Below are 22,062 nucleotides of genomic sequence, written 5' to 3' on the forward strand. Positions count from 1 at the left end.
TTTTTTTTTTCTTTATTTACTCACTCTCTCCACTTGTCAACTGATTTATTCGACAAGGAACCCGATTCAACCTTAGAAGCCACACTAATTCATCTATTAATTCCCTGTCACTTGGTATTCACTCTCTGCAGCCTCTTTCCATCTGGCAAGGCACTAATAGGGAAAATAGTTCAGTCATGGTTTGAGTTGTTTTTCTTGAAGTCCAAACTATAAAAGCCAACTCGAACCTTATGGTGTAATTGATGATAATCAATGATAAGTATTCCTTCGCTCTTTCCTGAAAGAAAACATTTTGTGGACATACAGTATGTGTTTTGTGTCCAAAAAACAAAAGTAAGTGATCATTACTGTTTTTTCACCCCTAGAAATTAAGTCATTTCTACACTATAGACGACCTTGGCATTCGAAAGTTAAACGATTCGTCTGCGAGTGGGTGACTCCAAAGTAGGAGAGAAGTAATATTGGACTAATCTCTTTAATTTGTGGTCACCCAGCCGTCATCTCTCTCCTCTTGGTTGTCGTCATTTTCCATCACATTAGCGCTGGATAAAGAGCCAGCAAGAGAAGGTTGGCTGTCCAAGAACAAGAGACGTGAAGTTCACTCGAGGTTCCCTCCAGAATTCCGATTATGGTTTCAAACCTTGAGGAATGTCGACAAGCACTTTGTTCACTTCTGTTGATCAGTTTTACTTCTTCTGTTTTTACTTTTTTTTTTTTGTTATTCTCTGTGAGAAGGGAGACGGTAAATTATAACTGTCACGCAAAACTCAAACGCCGTTTCTTGAGAGACGGTTAGGCATACCTCAGGGAGTAAACCCAGTTTCACGTGTTGCCGTTTCTGACGCTTGTTTGGAGCTGGATGCGAACACTGTGACAGGTACACAGTGCTCTAGGGGAGGATAATATCAGACACGCTTTGTAAGCTGACATATCTGACACAAGCTTGTGTTTGTGTGGATGTGTTTGTGTGCCTGTGTGTGTGTGTGTGTGTGTGTGTGTCTTCTCTTTGTGTGTCTGCAAACGTGTGGTTACAGGTTCTCGCTGATGCCGTCTCTCGCCTGGTGGTGGATAAGTTCAGTGAGCTGACAGACAACTTCACCTCCCCCCATGCGCGACGGAAAGTCCTAGCAGGGGTCGTCATGACAACAGGTAAAAGTGCTTTTTTTTTTTTTTGGGGTGCTTTTATACTCGGGGAAATACAGCGCCAACAGTCAATTTTCTAGTGTTATCCAAAGGAAAATTGTGGTTGCAAGACTTGGAGACGAAAGCTGACAATATTCGCAATTAAGTATCAGTTTGCTCAGACTAATAATGTCACCGCAGAAATGTTTTGCCTACTTAGCAGTATATGCAGGAACATTTATGAGTTTGAACAACCACCTTTTTGTTTTCAGTCCTGTTACCAGTGCTGGAATGAAACAGTACCTTTATTCAAGTATTAGTACTTCACTACAAATTTGAGATACTTTATACTTTTGTTCCACTACACTAGATTAAGATTTTACATACAAAACATATGATAAAATAGTAATTTACAATAGTATAACACTCACAGGGGCCTTTTTTGTGAATTTAGTACTTTTTGTTTTGATACTTAGTGCATTTTGGCAATAAAACGAATGTACTTTTGCTTCAGTAAAGTGTGGTTTTGATCTGAATAATTCCTCCACTGTCTGTCACTCTGTGGTTAAGACCGAGCAGATTCCTGAATACCAATCCTTTTTTGGAGACATTCAATATGAATTAAAGTTTTATAGTGCCACTGTTTACCCAAAGCCACCCCAATAAATTTATACAGGCTGTCAGAACTTGCCAGACTATCTAATATGACACAAGACAAAGCCAGTAGTTGGAGGTTTGATTGAACAGATATGCATTAAAGCCATCTGAGCCCAACAGTTACTCTTTCTATTACGTCTCTTTCCCCTTAGACAGCGTTTTTCCTTTAAAAATAGAGGACACTGATCCAGCATCATCTTCTGTTTTTGTCAACTTTGAGTTCATCATGTGTGTTCTCACCAGCCTGCACGTTATTGATATGATGGAAAAGTTTTTATTTTTATTAAATTTAGACCAATACCACATTTAAATGACATAGTACTCTGCATATGTGTCCTTTGACTCCTATGTCTTTGTTCCCTTTCCCTCCTGTCAGGGACAGATGTGAAGGAGGCACAGGTAATTTGTGTCTCAACAGGAACCAAATGCATCAACGGTGAGTACATGAGCGACCGCGGCCTGGCACTCAATGACTGCCACGCTGAAATAATCGCCCGACGCTCGCTCATGAGGTACCTCTACACCCAACTGGAGTTCTTCCTCAGGTCAGTGGACGGAGTCAAATTTTCCTCAAGCACAGTTTAGTGTTGGTGGTGTTGGGAGATTGCTTGGATTGATAATGCTATTACATTTTTTTTTAAACTCCTCTCAGTGTATCTAATTCAATTCAATCCAGTTAAATGAGCTAAAATGAAGAAAATGGAAATACAGGGTTTGTGCTGGGGTTTTTTTTTTACATTTGCTATTTGTCTATCGCCATAGCAACAGCAAAGAGGACCATCAGAACTCAATATTCATGCATTGTGACAAGGGAGGCTACAGGTTAAAGGACAACATTCAGTTCCACCTCTATATCAGCACCTCGCCCTGCGGAGACGCCAGGATCTTCTCTCCGCACGAGGCCGGAGTGGAAGGTACACGCCGCCCCGCTCCCGCCTCATCCCCTCCGCCGGGCTTAGCCGACATGTTTTCAATGTGGTCTGGTCTTAGTTGAGAATTCAGTTTCGACAACAGTTTATTTTATTTAATTAAATCTGTAGGATTTTCCTCATATGCTTGGTTTCATTTAATTAGAATTTTTACTGCGACGTCCAAATACGCATTACAGATACATTTAAACAAGGCTCTAGTAATTAGAGCTTTTTGTCATTCTCTGTCTGTCCCTATCAGTCTTTTTTTTTTTTCCCGCCCAGCCCACACACACTGTCTGTCTGATTAACCTCCCTCTTACTCTTGTCAAACTGTTTGCCTTCGCACATGGCAGACTGAATAGAAAACAACCACATTCAATTAGTCACTGAATAGATGGCGCCTGCTGGTGGAACAGCAGAAAACATTGATAACATAATAATAAATAATAGGTCATGTTTTTCATTTCTTTTCTTAGAATCCCTGTTTTGTCTTGTTGCATTTTGTAGATATGTGTACATCGACAGGGATGTTTTCTGCTAGTTTTTGGTGTTTTTTTTTTGTTTTTTTTCATATTTTCTCTCTTCCCTCGCTATCTCACTCAGACCAAGGAGACAGACATCCCAATCGGAAAGCACGGGGCCAGCTAAGGACCAAAATCGAATCGGGAGAGGGCACCATCCCTGTGAGGTCCAGTAACACCATCCAGACCTGGGACGGGGTGTTGCAGGGAGAGAGGTTACTCACCATGTCCTGCAGTGACAAGATTGCAAGGTAACTGACGTCAAACTCAGTTCAATTACAGCCGTTTTAATGTTCAAATGAACTATTTTCTTGTTATGGTGTATAATATTTCTTATTTCATGATGCTCTTTTCATATGTTTTAATTATTCATACTGTAATGTGTGGCATTATGTCCTGGTTTTGTCAATCCACTAAGTCATTTCTAGTCTGTCATATTCTTCAGGGAGGTTCAGGGACAGCCGAGCTGATGGATCCTCTCTCCCTCGGGCATTTTTGCAGGCAGATCATAGCATCTTTAGTCTCTGTCCATGTTCAAGGCAACAGTGTGCCTCCCCTTGTGATGAACGATAAAACTTCTCCATAACTCTTCTCACAAGCCGCCCTCCTCCTCCTCCTCCTCCTCTTCTTTCCTCTCAGTCCAGGATCGTAATACCTCTCGCCTGTATACACAGAATGATTGAACGCTGAGTGCGTATTTGATGAGGGATGTGCCCGCTGTGTAGCGAGCGCCTTGTCGTTTGCACCGTGTGAGAAGTGTTGTTACCCTTTCAGCTTGTCAGCGCCGGTACAAGTGACTCACATTTCTGGTGGTCATCCAAAGCGGAGGGATCCAGATTCGTAGAGTGCAAAAGAGGTTGGAGACCATCATGACGGGAAATTAGAAGATTTAGTGGATTCAGGACACAAAAATAATGATTTACTATCGTGTGGCTGGTGAATTTGAACATTTGAACACTTTTTAAAGTTAATTTCCCACCATGAAGACCATTCATGGCTTTATTGGATAAACAAGCAGTATTTTAAAGCTGATCTATACTATCCCTCACAGTTAAGGTAAAGATTTAGTATTACAACATTATGCAATGCTTGTCACTTTGCCCTAACTCTCATGACACAGTGCCGCTTACCCGCTCTCGTCCCCATGTGAGCGATTGTTAGCCACAGGGCTGCTATTTAATACCACAACTAACTGGCACACGTTGACCATGCCCTCGATGTTCCCTCCTTACACATTGTTTTCCCTCTTCTCATTTTCCTTTGATTACTCGCCCAGCCCCACAGCTTCAGCTAGAACGAGCAGTTCTCTGCCGCATGTCGTTTCCAGCTATTTGACTGAGCTCATTAGCAATCAGGCGAAGCTCTTATGGGTTATTTCTCCACGTCCGTCCCGTCGTCCCTTCCTGTCGACGTTTCTCTAACAGCTGACGTCAGGCCTCCTGACTTGTTCTGACCCTGCTCTGTGGGCGAATACCGTATGTGTGTAGATGCACAGAGCATGATATTGAATGAAATAACATCGAAGACGGTTAACGGGAATGAAATTGAACACCTCCAAAAACATGACTCAGAATGTGTGTGTTTGTGCAGTTGCTTGTTTGTGGGTTTTTTTTTTTGACGTTCAGTTGTATTTGTGTAACCTTGTTAAAAAACACTGATGGAAAAGTGTGTGTGTGTGTGTGTGTGTTACTGCAGTTTGTGCATGACACAGACTATTATGAAGCTGTTTGACTGTGCTGAATGTGTGCGTTACTGCTCCCAGCTATGAATTCAGAGATATCATTTCGCCTTCCCTCAGTTTCACACACGGCGTCACGCACTTTCTCACACACACATACGCTTTATACAGAGAATATTGCATATGGAAACAACGGTCCTTGTGAGTAGCCTGAGGTGTCATGCTCGCGTACTCCTCATTGTTCTGGGCCCATGTTGGTCATTTCACACACTGTCAGTCAGCCTGAAGTGAAAGAGAGAATGAGAAGCGTCTTGTTTCTGCTGATTTGTATTGTTCCATAAAGGATAACGCTGGCAATATTCTGTTTTTTTTTTTTTTTGTCAGTAAATCCCATAAAAAGACTAAAATCAACAATGAATTGATGAAGTATTACCTTTTTATTCAAAGCCTATTAGAGCCTATTACCCTATGCCATAGCCCTCCATTGTTGTCCAGAAACTATTAAAAACACATTAAGGAGACATAGTTATAGTTTATCTAGAGTCAGTTCCACTTAGATTGTTGCAAACACTCACTGATAAGAAAATATTCTCTACCAAATGCACTGTTTATTCCTGTTTGAGTAACAGCACTAAATTTGATATTTATTACCTCTTTTTAAAGATTTAGGGATTGGCAATGAATCAGCTCGGGGCTGAGAACTACAGACAGGTTAGGACTAGGGCTGCAACTAACAATATTTTCATTATCAATTAATCTGCTGATTATTTTCTCGACTAATCAATCACTCGTTTTGTCTCTAAAATGTCAGAAAATAGTGAAAATGCCTGTTATAATTTCCCAGATTCAAAGGTTATGTCTCAAAATGTCTTATATTGTTCAAACAACAGTCCAAAACCCAAAGACATTCAATGTACTACCATGTATGGCAAGGAAAAGCATTAAATCATCGCATTGGAGAAGCTTTTTTTTACAAATTTGCTTAAAAAAATGACTAAAACGATTATTGATTCTCAAAATAGTTGCCACTTAATTTTTTGTTGATCAATTAATCGACTTATCGTTGCAGCTCGAGACTTAACACGTCGTTGGTTTTGGTCGTTTCATGTGATTTCTTTACAGTAAGGGAAACATAGAAGAAGAACGCCAGTTTTATCCTTTATGTTTGACTCCCCTTCTCTGTCTCTCTCTCTCTGTCTCTCAGCGAGGTGGGCGAGTGATGCTTCACAGACCATGTCAATGGGAAAATGAATGAAACACACGGCCGTTTTGGGGAAAATGAAATTGGCTGCTTCAGAGTGTACAGAACTATAGGATTGAGTGTGACTATGTGTGGTAGATCGCACTGGATGCTTATATACTAATATATTTTGTATACGCTGCTGTGTGTGTGTCCACCTATGCATATTTGTTTGTATCTCCTGAAGCACCTAATAGGAAATGACCTCAATGAAGCGTTCCGGAGCAAGTCGACAGCGTTTCTGTCCTCAATTTTTTTTTTCGGAGCCTAAAGAACTTCCTCTCCTTTTCACATCTGTCAGACAGAACGCCATCAACTCTCGAGTCTTGAGGGCACTTTTTAGTCTGATCGCAGTCCTTTCTACATGTCATCTGTTTAAAGTCATCTGCATTTTTATGAAGCATATCGGCACGGTTAAGGAGACGAGGAGCTGACAGTTTATAATAACAACCAGAATGAAAAGGGAAGAAGTAGTGGTAGTTGGCGTCAGAGTCTTTAAGAGTTATTACAAAGCTTTCTAATAGCTGCAAATTGCAGCTAATGCAGCTTATCGCTATGGAAACAAGGTGTATGTCAGAAATATTAGTAAGTAATAAAGTTACTACTATTCCAAATGGGAATATGTCTTCATGGTGAAATTATTTAAACAAATTACTCCATAATCACTGAAAATTGTGGTTTAAAAGGCATAGTTTTGGGGTAATCAGTGTGTGTTTTACCTCTGCAGGTGGAACGTGGTGGGCATCCAGGGCTCTTTGATGAGCTACTTCACAGAGCCGATCTACTTCTCCAGCATCATCCTTGGCAGCCTTTACCACGCCGACCACCTCTCCAGAGCCATGTACCAGCGCATCGCAGATATCGAGGACCTGCCCCAACAGTTCACCCTCAACAGACCTCTACTCAGCGGTGAGTCCGCTTTGATGTCGGAGTAGAAAAAGGAAGAAAAAAAAGAAGAACTGCTAAAAGTTTAACTAACCAAGAGCTGAGGCCGAAGTAATAGCATGACGGTGTTCACATTTTATGTTTTTGGAGAGATCTCCTTGTTAATCTTCGGCAATCAAACTCCAGCTGTCTAAATATCAAAGAGGTAGACTATAATCCTAAGCAGTAAACACATGTATCCACCTCACTGGTCTGTCCACAGCAGGAAGACAGTTATTGCTTTTCTTCTCTGTTTGATTGGAGCTGACATTTACCTACTTCTTGGGGAATTTGAATAGCTTTATCATTTTGTGTAAATTTTCAGCATTGGCTTGACCTTTAAAAAGGCCGTATAGACCAGGACTCCCGCAGTTTTTTAACTTTCCATTTTTAGATGTACCATTCAGACTTTGTCTTCTGATAAGCATTTCAAATATTCCTATAAGAAATGTTGCCAAACGTCTTTGTACTAAACACATGTGGTCTCTTAAATCTTACTTATTTAGTCATCTTATTTGTCTTCTTTCTTTCTTTCCCTTGTTTTAAGAAAAAAATGCCTTTCTTTTTGTCCCTCTCATCTTCATATCACATAATATATACAGCATTGTACATGTGCTGCAGATGTTTACAGACAAGATGAGAGAATCTGGTAAAGTAAAAATCACAACACCTAAACCTAACCTCCCTTGCTATAGTGCTACAGTACCTCACACGACATAAATGTGCAGTTTACGACGATAACGGCGACAGATGTACCACTTGTAATTCTTGAAACAAAGGGTCCTTGATTTTAGAGAGAAAGTAGACAAAGGCAGGTTTCTCATTTCTGTTTTTGTTGGCTGAAACGACTCCTATCGCTGTTAGCATATAATGCTAACGTTAGTTCCAAGCATCGGTTGAAAACGTTGTTACCAACTGACATTTAATGTTTCCAGCTGACCAGTTTTTAAAAATGCTTCGTGTCCCAGGTAAAAAAAAAAAAAAAAAAATCATTGTCCTCACCAGTTGATTATCAGTTTATAGGACTTGAAAATAGAGAATCAGAATTGTTGTAATGCAGGGTTGCTTGGTTAATCCCAGTGTTATAAGTATGATGAGGAAAGATGGAAGATCAAACATTATTTAAAGTCCAACTCCACTCAAAAATGTCTTGCTTATTGTGACCAGATGTTTGAGCTTCACTGTGCAGAATGATGTATTTTCCCCGAGTTTAACACTATAAAGCTGTTTTCATAATCATCTGCTGAAGATAGAAAGTTTCTCTGTGTTTAATTTGCGTACATACAAGCACGATTTGTGACATCGCAGCCAGTTTGGAGCCAATCCTGGTCTAATATGCAACTTAAAATAAAAGTGTGAAGTGGAAAAGTGAAGCCTACAGTGCACTGTTAGCAGACTTTTCAGTGAAGCAGGAGACTTCTTGTGCCCTGCATTTAAACTTTTCAAATAAAAAATAAATACATATTCATAGATGATGGATTTTTAAATGAGGGAGAAGGCGGCGATGTCATTTTAAGAATTTTAACGATGTCCTCACACTTTTTTTGTGGAATAAACTTATTAGGCATGAATAATTATTCAAAGCAAAACATGTCTTGTGTGGGATCTTGATTGGCGGCTCAACTTAATGTTACATGTTTGTTTGTATTTTCAAAGAGAATATTATTTCTTTTAATGTTACAAGAGAAAAGGCTTTGAGGATGAGGACTAACAGATATGCTTGTCAAAAGTAACACTATCTTTGGTAAGCTGAGGTTTGCTGGAGTGTAAACTTTCCCAAATCCTATAAACAGCCGCTAACGTTAGCTTAAACTCTGGTAGCATCCAGGACTAGCTTCCACACAGTAGCAAAATACTACACAGTGGATGTGCTAGGTGAGAATGGGGCTTTTATTTAACTGTAACTTAATCCCACAAACTAATGTCGTCAGTAAATAATGTGCTCCTTGGCCTTAGAAGTAATACTCAGTTAGCTTGACATGCTAACAGTTGCAGCTCCTCATATTACTTCTCTTGTGTTCTCGGTTTTGGAAAGACTGAACAAAACACCACCTTTCAAACTCTTTAAATGCTGAGTATTATTCTTACAAGAGCCCCATGCACATCACTTCAACACCTGGCCTGCCCTGCCTAGTTACGGTTGCTAAGCTGTGACTGCTGATTAGGGTTTTAGCAATTAATCAATTATAACAAATGAGAATAAACAAAACACGTCAGAATAAAACAGGTCACAAGAAAAACATCTACTCCTACACTCAAAATCAGACAGGTGAAGAAATACTGTGGTCTTTTTTTTTTTTTTTTAAGATCCTAGGGGACGATAAAGGTGTCATATCAGAGAGTCTGGATGTACGTGCAGCTCCCTCTGCTCCTCCTCTCTGGTTGCTCTCTGAATGACGGGTAAAGGAGATAATAGTTGGGGGACATTAACCTTTTCCGCTTTACAGAGTTTTTAGCGGTGAAGGGCTGTGGCATTAGAGCACTGAGGATTTCACCCCCTTTAAATCATCTTCTGCCACAAGTGCTGCCAAATGGGACCAAGGAGCTTAACACACACACACACACACACACACACAAAGAGCAAGACACAGGGATTTATGGCGTCCATATATCTCCCATTTATGCCTGAGAAGCAGAGAGCTGTCTCCGTCCTGAGACTCCCATTCATGCAGCGGGGTAACACAAGGTTGAGTTTCTGGGGTTCATAATAGTGGAGATATGGTTCTCGAGGTGTTGACAGTGCCGATAGAGTGAAACATTTATTCAGTATTTCTGTGTGTGTGTGTGTGTGTTACATAATCATCCCCCTTGCTCAGTTCTTGATCCTTGATGCTTCTGATTTCAGGTATAAGTAATGCAGAAGCCAGACAGCCGGGTAAAGCACCCAACTTCAGCGTGAACTGGACGGTGGGTGACCAGGCCCTGGAGGTGATCAACGCAACCACCGGCAAGGACGACATGGGCCGCGCTTCACGCCTCTGCAAGCACGCCCTCTACAGCCGCTGGGTGCGCCTACACTCCAAGGTACGGAGAGTGTAACATGTGTGCAAGCTTACACACTCACACATACTGCACCCAGGTCTAGTGAAGCATTTATGTCTGTACCGTAAAGTTCCAGATTAGTACATTGAAAGAGTTATTGGTGGTTTCAGTTGTTCCTCCTGTCCATACTGGCCACAAAGAGATCCCTTTTTATAAAATGATTTAAATGTAATTGATAGGGGACAAACTTGAGTTACACAAGTTTTATCTTCTAAAATTACAGTCTTTTTATTACCAAATCCACTGTTTCCTGGCAGAGGGATAGTAACAAAGAGGGAGGATTTCCTACTAAACTGATTGTAACTTTGGGAAAAAAAATCCACTAAATCAGATTGCTCATATTATCTTCAGCTGAACTTCAGCTGAACTAGAATGTATTTTTTTACACAGAATAAAGCTGTGGATTTGATTCCCCGTCACTTACATAAATTACTTTAAGGGATCTCTTTATTGCTACTATGAAGAGGATAAATTTATAGACTAATAGTGCGTGTGAGGACTATTCTAAGACTAGAAGAACTTCTTAAAGTTCAGGATGGAGGAAATACTGGTGGGGCAACACTGAAAGATTGTAGAGGTGAAGTCGTAGCAGTAGCAGTGAAGGTTGGTTTCCATACTTAAGAAAAAAACAGATATTGATAGTTTGGTAAAAAGCTGACAGCTGAGAAAATTAAGCGTAAAGTTAAAGCGACTACATGTAGAATCAGTCTCGCTGATTGAATTGATGCTCCGACTTTACAAAGATTATTGTTGAACTAAACAACAGAAACACTACAATATGTTGCATAAAGGAGACAGCTGCGTTCATGGATCAAGCATACAATCTATCTCTTTTATCTCGACATGATAGCTACAGTATGATGCAATTTGATTTTGTTTTTACTTGTCGTTTACTTCCTCGTCTCTCCTCTCCTCTCTCCAGCTGTCATCCATCTTGCGGATCAAGGTGCTCAAGCCCAGCTCTTACCACGAAGCCAAGCAGGCAGCCACAGAGTACCACTCCGCCAAGCAGGCGCTCATCAAGGCTTTCCACAAGGCCGGCCTGGGGGCCTGGGTCAAAAAGCCCATCGAGCAAGACCAGTTCACCCTCAGCTCCTGAGGGAGTAACGGGACCAAGGGACTCCTAAACCCCCCACTCCTTCCCCCCTGACCCAGGCCTGATAGAAAGACAACCCCCGTATTAACAACCAGCCCACATAGACACTTACCTCCGTCCCGTATGTTCGCACGCACATGCGCTTTTCACTCGTGGAAATAAGCGTGCATAGTTTCACAAACCATCCATAACGCATCATTCTCATTCCTCAGAGGACCTCAGCCTCGCCATGTCCTTTCTCATGATATTGACTTTTGTCCTTTTATTTTGATTTTTAATGGATGGTGTGTGGGTTTTTTTTTTTTTCATCTACTCGTTTTCTGTTTTAAAACTGGAATCCATTGTTTTACACCGCTTTTGGTTGTTTTTTTTTTTTTGTTTCCCAGATAAATCATGTTTTTATGCCGTAGACGTGAAAGTTGAAATTCTACATTTCTGTCTTATTTTGTTGATTTATGAGTGTAGTCAGTTTAGGGTTAAAATGTAGAAACACAGGCTGATTCCTTGTCAACTAAAACCAACATATATGGACCTAAAAATGTACTTGATAAAAAAAAAATAATAATAATGACAAAGTTTTAATTTAAAGATGCATAATCTTCAGGATGTAAATCTAGTACTGAAAAGACAGAGAACAGAAAATAGTTATAATAAACATTTAATGTGTGTTATTTGGTCCGTTCCTTAGATGAGATGTTCTTAGCCCCTGTATTAAAGATGAAGATGTTAAAAAAAAAAAAAAACACTGTGGCCCTGCTCTATTCACTGACTGGAAATAATATGTAGGTCAGGTGTCACAGAAGTTTAGTACATTTTTTTTTTGTTGTTGTTGGTTTTAGATCTTATTCATTCATTCGTGTGTATGTTCTGTAAGTTATTTTATGTTACTCTCATTTCATACTTGAACAGTGGGGGGGTAAGGGGATCATGTTGAGTGTCTCGTAGCCGCCCTGACTCCTCCCCTCGCCTGGGTCTTGGGACAAGTTTTGGGAGGTGCTGCACGTTGTATTTTTCCTTGATCTAAGCCATGGCTTTGCATGGGAACTGAACTAGGAGGCCCGCAGAGCAGAAAACATGTGGTGGAGAGCCCCGTGCGTCCATCAGTGAATGATTTTTGAATGAATGCCAGCATATTCCTCCACAGGCAGCTTTGAATCTGTGTCTCTATTTTCTAGATTTCTTGTGATTGTTTGTTTGTTTGTTTGTTTGTTTGTTTGTTTTTGGGGTGGGGTGGGGAGCGGGGAGGGACAGAGACAGTTTCTTTTTATTTTTGTTGTTTTTCTTGAAATTGGGCATTTGAGGATGGGGGATTATACTGCAGTGAAAAATAGTGATAGTATAAACAAACCTCTCAGATCTTGTAACTATGTCACTTTGTGGCAGGGATTCATGATAGTTGAACTATTCCTAGAAGGCATGGCCTGTGTACTGTCTATGTAGTGCCACGCGCAGTACGTGAAGTTACATTTAATGCCTGTAGCGATCGTTCCAGGTGCAAACACGTTGTAATCCCTCCGACTTTCTCTAAAAACAACAAGACCAACATGCACTCACTGTACGAACAGACTCACAATGCTAATAATATCCGATAAACTCCTACCAGTACAATCCGACGTATCACGGTGTGATGTCATTTTGAAACGGCCGTTCTCTCTTCTACATCTAACTCTCAGAAACACATTAGACGCGTAGTTCAGAAAGACCCCTCGTGAGCTGACTTGACACCTGTACTGTACACCCCCCCCCCGATGTTACTCGAGTGCTTCGACGTCCTCATGTTTTGAAATTTGTAAGTGAGGACGCTGCAATTAATTAATTCCTATTCCCAGTAGTAGGACATGTAGGTGTGTGTGTGTGTGTACAATCTGTGTGCTCAGGCCTCTTGGAGTCTTCACCAAAGATGATGTCCATGTGTGTTTCTGCCCCAGTATTTCCCTTACAAAGTTTTTTTTTTTTTTATATATATATATATATATATCTCATAATGTTTTTTGGCATCAACCTTTTACCGTTTGGTTTTTGTACTGTACATCCACTGAACAATGTACTGATTTGTACAAAAAAAAACTGTGTATTCCATTCAATATGGGGTAAATGCAATTGTCAGGCTTCTTTAGTGCATCTGTAGCCGTCAGTGACCACGTGTATATTGTGACCTGCGATCATTATATTGCTGCAGTACAGTCATTGATTTATTTTTGGATTTTTTTTGTATATAAGGAACAACAAAAATGACTAATTCTGTTCCCTGTACAATCAATTCTTCCCATACTGAACTGTTTTAGACTCTTTCCCCGTTTTGCTGGGATTGTGAAGATGTTTCTGTTCCAAAGTAAAGTTTTTAGTGGTTCTGCGTGACTCACTGGGCACCATTAAGCATGGCACCAACACTGCCGGGGTTCTTACAGGCTTCATCCTCCATTGTAGCCATCCATATGTTTAAAGAATATATATATATATATATACATATATATGCACTGTAAGGTGCCTCAGCTACAAGCGGCATCCACCAGCTGGCACGTGTGATGTCATATACAGTATGTACCTTTTTCACTTCTATTTGGTTGTTTTATGACTCTGTATTAGAAAAAAAAAACCTAAAAAAGCAGGAAAAGGGAATCTCCCAGAGTTGACTTGAAGGTTGGAAAATAAAAATATTGAAATTGGTTTTTTTAAAGAATCAGAGAAGACAGTGGGAAATGGTGCCCCCTTACAAATAGACCCAGACCAAAGTCACAAGCAATACTCCTGATGTCTCCTTTACTGTCACTTTCATCACAAACAGGAGTCTGAAAGAAACTTCCCTCCCCCTGCACCCCAGACTTTGTTATGATCTCCCGTTATGATCTCTGAGGTTTTTATTTTTGTTTTGTTTTGGGTTTTTTTTTTTGTATATTTCCCCCCTTAAAAAGACTGCCTGCTTCTAGAGTTTTGTTCTTCTTTTTTGACTGCACTAAAGATGTCAACTGATGATGTCATGATAAGAAACCGTCCCCGTTTATGGATCGGATGGCAACTATCACAGCAAGAACTGAACTGCATCTGCTTAACCCTTTTGTGAATCCTCAATGATGGTCAGTGCCCCTCCTGCAGTCGCCTCTGTGGTGGAGGGAGGGTTTTGTTTGGTGACTCCAGAGTGGTCAGTGTGTGTGTGTGTGTGTGTGTGTGTGTGTGTGCGCGTTTGTGTGTGCGTGTGTGTGTGTGTGTCCGCTCTCGGGGTTCAGAGCCACTGCTCCCCGTTCTCCAGTTGTCCGATGTGTGAAATCCTCTGCCAACAGAATCCACAACCTTGCATGTACTACCGACACTGAAGCTGCACCTAGCATGATGACAAACTTTTAAAGGACTCGTGTAGAAAAAAAAAAATTAACTGCTAAAGATAGATATATAAAAATGAATAAAAAAGAATAAAAGAGTTCTTAGTTTACTTTTGCACATGGTTGGACTTCTTTTCTTATCCTCTTCTGAGTGTTGGATTGTCTGCATGTGAAACACAAGCATCAAACTGCTGGAAGTCTGTTGTCCACATATATTAATTGTATTTAGTGTAGGGCTGCAACTAACAGTTATCTTCATTATTGATTAAACTGCTAATTATTTTCTTGATAAATGGATTAGTCGTTTTGTCTCTGAAATGCCAGAAAATTGTGGAAATGCCCTTTAAAATTAATCTAAAGGTTACAACAGTCCAAAAACCCAACGAGGAGAAGCATTTCAATCAAATCATCACATTTGAGAAACTAAAAGCATGAAATGTTTTGGGCATATTTGCTTAAAAAATGACTAAAACGATTATTCGATTATCAAAACAGTTGCTGATTAATATTCTGTCGGTTGATTAATTGACTAATTGTTGCAGCTCTAATTAAGCGGGCCATGAACGAAGAACACACTGCAGGTCTGTATTCATTTTTGACTGACCAGAGTTCAATATGTGGTCAAAATGTCTCCAATTTCATCAAATGCAAGTAAAAACAACTGACGCTAATCATCATCTTGATGCGTTACGACAGGACAGCAATCAGCAGGACAGAATGACTGAAGCTTTCAGATTGTTTTGCTGAACTTGATGTTTTTGTGATTACAATGAGGACAGATTTAAGCGATATCAGCCATCTTGATACATGAATACTCACAGAACAGAATTAACTTATAGATCAAGTAGTGATGATGAGGTCGGTGTGTGTTGCACATTTATGTATTTTGCCAAAAACTCCTCCCCCTGTGCATTCATGACAATGAACAAACGGGTGTTGCCAATGGAAACATACATTAGCTTTGCTTCATAGTTTTTTTACATTTATTTGTCAGGGATCATGTACAAAAAAACCAATCTCATACAAAGAGAAGAGATTTATTGTATCAGATATTATATATCAGTTAGCTGTTAGATAATTTACATCAACACTGAGCAGGTAGACACAAACACTAACACAACTAATGCAATTAATACAAGTACAAGTTCAAAATACAATAAATATGAAATTCAATCGTAGAGCCAAACAGTCACATGGACGCAGCATAAAGCGCCTTTAATCTGTCACATTGTTTGCTTGTGTTTGTATCCAGCATAGTCTGTTATTAAAGCTCCCTCACGGTGTAGAAATTATCTGCATCATTATTCAAATGCACCCTCGTGTGTTATCACTTCAGGATCTTACATCCTTTTAAAACCTTTTTGTCTCAAGCAATTAAACAAGTGATAATCGCTAAATTGTTCAAAATATGTATTATGAATTACACTCTTGCAGGAAACTTGTTTTGCTTGCTGAGGGGAAACATTTCAGTCGACACAAATTGCAGACGTGCTTGGTGTCAATCAGACTCAAGGTGAGGGTGGATTAGTCAGACAGGAGCGTCTCATGCATTTTACTGCCGGTTTTAATCTTCAGCTCACACACAGAGTGAAGTCAGGTCATCAAGTTTTCTGTGTGTGTGTGTGTGTGTGTTTGCAGTACCTGTGAGGACCACTTTAAGTCCTGGTTTCACTCTTAATGTTGGGTTAAGGAGTAAAAATATAGATGTAATCACCAACATGATTTCATAACAGTCAGATGTTGCTTTTTTTAATTGTTCATTAATCAAAGAGACAATCTGTTCTGTCAAATATGACTCAAATATGACATTTTGATAACCTTGATTATCATTTTTATCCTGCAACTATCACCATACAATGTAGTGAACACCAGCCTTCATCAATCCTCATATTCAGTCAAATTAAGATCTGAGAAAAGTCTGAAATTTCGGACAGGAAAACATAGAAATGATGGACTGCATCCAGCCCACAGAGAATATATCTTGAATGCAGTGTGAGTGTGTTTGTGTGTCTCTGTGTGTGTGTGTGTGTGTTCAGTGTCCCAGTAGATGCTGCCATCAAATCAATAATGAATGACAAGTCAAGTTTTGCTTTAACCACTAAAGCTTCTGTGCTCAGAACTCCATTGACACGATGAAAGCTGGAGAAAAAGCTCATTCAAACAGTTGTGACAAGCAAACGCAGACCAGACCAAAACATGTTATAAAAACCCTCAAATCTTTAATAATTCAGAACTCATCTGCTGAGTCTTTTCACGGTCGTTCTGCTGTTTACATAAACATTAATCTATCAGGATACATGTAATACATTTTACATCATATGCATTTAAAAAAAAAAAAAAAAAGCCTGCAGACTAGTGAAACTCAAAGGAAGAAACATTTTCCCCCAAAAAACATGTGAATCATTATGATGATTTACTAAATCAGCAACTATTTTAACAATGTTATGTGCAAAAATGGAAATATTTCAACTTTTTTTTCATTTTTGTGCAGCTAATATGCATTTTTTGTACATAGAAAGTGTTCTGAGTTAAATTTGACCAGTTTTTACTCAAAAATTGTTGTTGTGTCCTTCACATTCAATAGAATTCATTGAAATCAAGCTAGCTTTCATGTTTTAGGTAGCATAGGAGCATAATATAGTGTTATTGTGAATGTTTTTTTCTCCATAAACTAATAATGCAAAACCTAAAGAATACACACTCTGCTCTCTGAAAGCTTCATTAATGATTAATTACACATTTATTGACTGATGAGATATTACAGAATGAAAAATAGATTCATGGTTCAGATGTTTAGTATGAGGGAATACTGCGAAGGGTTAATGCATGTTGTGAGCAGTGAAACTCGTTTTAATACTGCATTACAATAAATATTTATGTATTTATGTGCATCAAATATGCACATGTTTTGTTAGAAGTGTTTTTTTATTAACACAACATTGTAAAAAAAAAAAAAAAGCTATGTTGTAGAATCACTATCATTTCACATTGTTTTTTAAAAAGAAAGACCTGTCATTTTAGTGGCATTAAAGGATTTACATGTAATATTCAATTTTTTTTTACAAACACAACCATGTAAAAATACATTCATGTTGTAGGATCACTGGCCCTTGTTATGAAATTTGAATGTAAAATTAAGTTCTTGGTGGTTATTTACAAACAAAACTTTGTAAAAAAAAAAAAAAAAATACAGTCACAATGCAGAATAACAAGTATTGTAGTATAATTGTAAGTATTGACCTTATTTAAAAAAAAAAATGATTGACTGTTTTGGGGAATTATAGAATTTGATTGTAAATTGATGTCAGAAAACCTGAAAATAGCAACTAATTAAAGTACATTTATAGATACTCCATGATATTCTTAAAAAATGCAAAATGATGTGTAACTTTATCGCACATTGTATGTAAATTTACTTACTTTTACTTTTTTTTTTTTTTTTTTTTTTTTTTTTTTTTTTATACAGTGAATCAGAGTCAACATGAACACAGACAGGAGAGGAGGGCGAGGCCGCCCGGCTCTCTGGTGCAGTGGGGGTGCAACAGCGAGGGCAGCGGCTTGTACCCCTGAGAGAAATGACAAATCATTAGCTCTGGTCTGGGGGTAAATGGGAGCCGCACTCTTTCAAGGCCCAAATTTCCAATTCAATTTTCTGCTCAACAGACTTGATGTATGTGGCGAATCACATGGCAAGACCAGTCTCCACCTCGACCGGCTCCAGCCTCCTGTTATTCACTGGCCAGAGTACCTCGGTGACCTTGTGTGAGTGTGTGTGTGATATACAGTGATAGGATTATTGTCAATGCATCCACAGCAAAGAGACAAGTGAAGAGAGTCACTAAGTAGAAACATGTTCATAAAAGAACAAATAAAAATCAGTATCCAATCAACATGTTTCATCATATTTAAGCTTATTAACCCTCTGCAGTCCGTGTATTCATCTGTGAATCATGACTTATGTGTATATCATGTAGAGACAAGCAGAAGGAAACCAATTGAAAATGCTGATGTGTGGCCTCTTGTGTATCATTATGTCTTAAATTGTGAGTTAATACTTTTAAAACATACATTCAATGAAAAAGGCACAAAAACTAATCAGGATAAAATCACTTTACGTGTAAATAAACTGTATTTAAGTTTTATTTTGTACTTTTTTTCTGTATTTGTGCATATGAAAAGTGAAGCCATGTTTTCTACAACTTTGAAATATTTTATAATCATATTTTCAGTGATAATCACTAAAGATTTGTTGATTTTTAGAGGCACCTGTCTTACATTTTTCTTGTAATTTGTTTTCCTGGTAGATTTATACTCTGTGAAACTGACTAAATGATAAGTTAGACTCACAGCTGAGTTTGTGCTATAAAAAAGGATACCATGCATATGGGATTAGGTAGTTTATATGTATAGTACATTTCATACATAAATGCAATTCAAGGTGCTGTCCATATTGCTGTCCAAAAACAACATAAGATATGTTATAAAATGCTCATTAAAAAGAATGGAAATAGAAACTTAGGAGTAGAAACATAAAAGAAAGTTGGCAAGATCGACCAAAATGAAGCTGGACTCCAGAGGGTGAAGTAGTAAGAAGAAGAAACTTAAAATGATAAGAGGACATACATCTATAAAACAAAATGACGAGCCAGACTTCACCAGCAGACTATTACAGAAACAGAAATGGAGAACTTTGAAGAAAGTTGCAGTTTTCCTGCTAGTATATATATATATATATATATGAGCTCTCAATGTGGTGCAGAATAGCAGATCTATAAATTGGCTCCATTCTCATCTGAAGCAACAACGCTGGACTTTAATCTTGTATCGACTGAGTTTTCAAAATCTAACTAACAAGAAGACACCCCTCAGCGTAAATTAATTCACTCAACATCCACAGTCAGCCGGTAATTTGCTAAACCATCTCTTTGGCGCCGTGTTCGTAGCGATACATTGTAATTTACTCTGAGGTGATGCTAAGTGTCGCTGTGTGTGAGAGGAGCGTAAGATAGGCAAAGCGTAGAGAAGGAAGTGTCAAGAGGAGACGCAGATTGAGCTTATCTGTGAGCTCAGGCCTTCCTTTGTCAGAACACCTCCTTTCTGATGAAGACTCTTTGAACCTGACAGAATAATTAAAACGGAAGGAGGAAAAGCTGACATTTGCATTTTGACCTTTTTGATTTACGTGGCGAAAATTGCTCTGCAGTTTCCTCCCCGACGCCTTATAATATCATTCTGCCCTTGTATATATGTGTGTGTGTGTGTGTGTGAGGAGAGTGTGTTTGTGTGTATTTAAGAGTGCAAAAGCGAAGGTGTACATAATGGTTCTATATGCGTACAGTGTGTGTATTTATGAGTGTGTTGGGGAGAATAAAAGAATAGATTTATGGCATATTACTCGGCCATCTCTTCATTAAGGAGCTGTTTCCCAGTGAGCGGCCTCTATTTGAATAGTTAAATTGTTCAAGCAGTGTGTAAACGAGGACTAATAGCCCGGTGCCCTTGTCACTGACGGCCCCAAAGTCAGACTGAAGATCCTTAGACCTGAGTGTGTGTGTGTGTTTGTGTGTGTGTGTGTATGCGAGTTTAATAGCATGTTCAGTAAAAATCATTTCCGTAAATTTAAGGGTTCCAGTTTTGTTTTTATAATTCTCATTTTGGTGTCTTCTTTCAGTAAAGCAGCCAAAGTAGTCAACTGCTTCTTCTTTAAAGGATAAGTTCACATTTTTAAAGCTGTCGTTTAACAACAGTCAGGTGTCCATATGAACACTGAAACAGGTTTTCCTTGCTGTAATTATTCCTCCTGCTCATGCTGGCCATTAAAAAGATTTTTCCTAATGCAATTCTAATGTAAGTGATGGGGGACAAAATCCACAGTTTTGTTTTGTGCAATATATATGAGGATTAAACTCCAAACATCCATATTTTTCAAATGAAGTGGATATCCTTCTTTTTGTTACTGTTTTTCCACTACAGCTTAATAAGGAAACACTGTCCAGGGAAACAAAAAGAGGGAATTAATAACGTTGGAAGTCATTTGCTTGATTTGACTAATCTAGATGGCTGAAGCCTCATATTAACTTCAGATAAACTTTTAAATACATTTTTGCTCAAAATGAGGACTGTGGATTTGGTCTCTTATCACTTACACTGGAAGTACATTTGAAAGGGATCTTTTAATAGCCTGTTTGAACAGGAGGAATGATTACAGCAAGAAAAACCTGTTTAATTGTTAATATGGACCGTTGACTATTGTGAAAAGACAGGCTTGAAAAAACATACGCCTATCCTTTAAAGGAATAGTTACACATTTTAGGAAATACATGTATTCGCTCTCCAGGATCCATTAGAAGATCATCTGAGAAGATTGTCAGCAGGTGTCACTTTTACACTTTGGTTTTGGTACAATTTAAACAAATGTGACATACGGTGTTAATTAGTGCGCTTTAGAGGTGCTTGTTTGTTAATTTTGGACAGAGCCAGGCTAACTGCTTCCCCTTTGTTTCCAGTCTTTATGCTAAGCTAAGCTAACTGTCTGCTCACAGTACTGTAGCTTCATAATTAACGTACAAACATGAGAGTTGTATTCATCCTATCATCTAACTCTCAGCCAAACTACTCCTGTATGGATTTGTATTTTCACTTTCCTAAAATAAAGAGCACTACAACTTTTTGCACATCAAGATGAAATTGGATATTCAGCATCACCTCCTTCTCAATGTGATTTGAACACAGCCTAAACCTCCATATTAAGTCACCCTGGAGAGACAGTATATCTCTCTGTCACGCTGACCTTCAGAATGTGTGTCTCGTAAGAAACGCTCTCAGAAATTTGACTCTGACGTCCGGCTACAGAATCTCCCGGCATCATTTGTCCAAGGTTAGGACTGAGAACGGGAGATTGGAGCTCTGGCAAAGACTTTCATAGAGAAATGAGACTTTCAGGCTTGCAGTTGGTGTGGAACAACCTTGTATTTGTGAGGTAACATGGGCATAGGTATAAAAATGTGTGTACCATTTGCTTTCACACATATCCTGTTTATATTGTCTATAGTATTTTTCCTGTACATTTCCACTTACTTGCATCATTCTTAATATTTCGTCAAGTAATGGTGAGAAGTCTTCATATTTTTAAAGCAATATGACACTTTTTTGGAGGCATGAAATGTTGGAAAGGATTTTGGAAGCCCAAGTTCTTTGACAGAGCTCTGAAACAGCATTGCAATGAGCCAGATAGGGAACTGTCAGGCCCAGGACAGAGGAGAAGAGTCTAAGTAGAAAACACATTTGTTATGAAACCCAGGAGTGCAAGCCTATGACACATATTTCTTGAAACAAAAAAAAAAGTACGTGTATGTGTGGGGAATAGTTGGAGAATCTCAAGAGTTTTCTGTCTTGGGTTCATCTCAACTGATCTGAAAGACAGAAAACTGAAAAAAATGAGAGAAAGGCAGCCACACAATTGCTTCAGATGTCTGCACCAAATGCAACGGAAATGTGAATAATTTAATCATTTCTCATTGATCAGTTCCCTCAGAAGATGCTACGAAAAAATAA

General features: G+C 38.9%; 1 protein-coding gene across 3 annotated transcripts in view; it reads left to right on the forward strand.

The window, feature by feature from the left end:
- Positions 1-14,618, forward strand: part of adarb1b (adenosine deaminase RNA specific B1b) — a 116,903-nt gene extending 102,285 nt beyond the window's left edge. For all 3 annotated transcript variants that reach the window (XM_044365433.1, XM_044365432.1, XM_044365434.1), the window contains 7 exons: positions 1,035-1,149; positions 2,156-2,324; positions 2,542-2,693; positions 3,294-3,462; positions 6,857-7,038; positions 9,899-10,077; positions 11,018-14,618. In XM_044365433.1, coding sequence (XP_044221368.1) covers positions 1,035-1,149; positions 2,156-2,324; positions 2,542-2,693; positions 3,294-3,462; positions 6,857-7,038; positions 9,899-10,077; positions 11,018-11,194 — 1,143 coding nt within the window. In that variant the 3' untranslated portion in view covers positions 11,195-14,618. The remainder of the gene's footprint in view (positions 1-1,034; positions 1,150-2,155; positions 2,325-2,541; positions 2,694-3,293; positions 3,463-6,856; positions 7,039-9,898; positions 10,078-11,017) is intronic.
- The last annotated feature ends 7,444 nt before the right edge of the window (positions 14,619-22,062 follow it).

This window comes from Thunnus albacares, chromosome 11 (assembly GCF_914725855.1).
Source record: "Thunnus albacares chromosome 11, fThuAlb1.1, whole genome shotgun sequence".
Classification (NCBI taxonomy): domain Eukaryota; kingdom Metazoa; phylum Chordata; class Actinopteri; order Scombriformes; family Scombridae; genus Thunnus; species Thunnus albacares.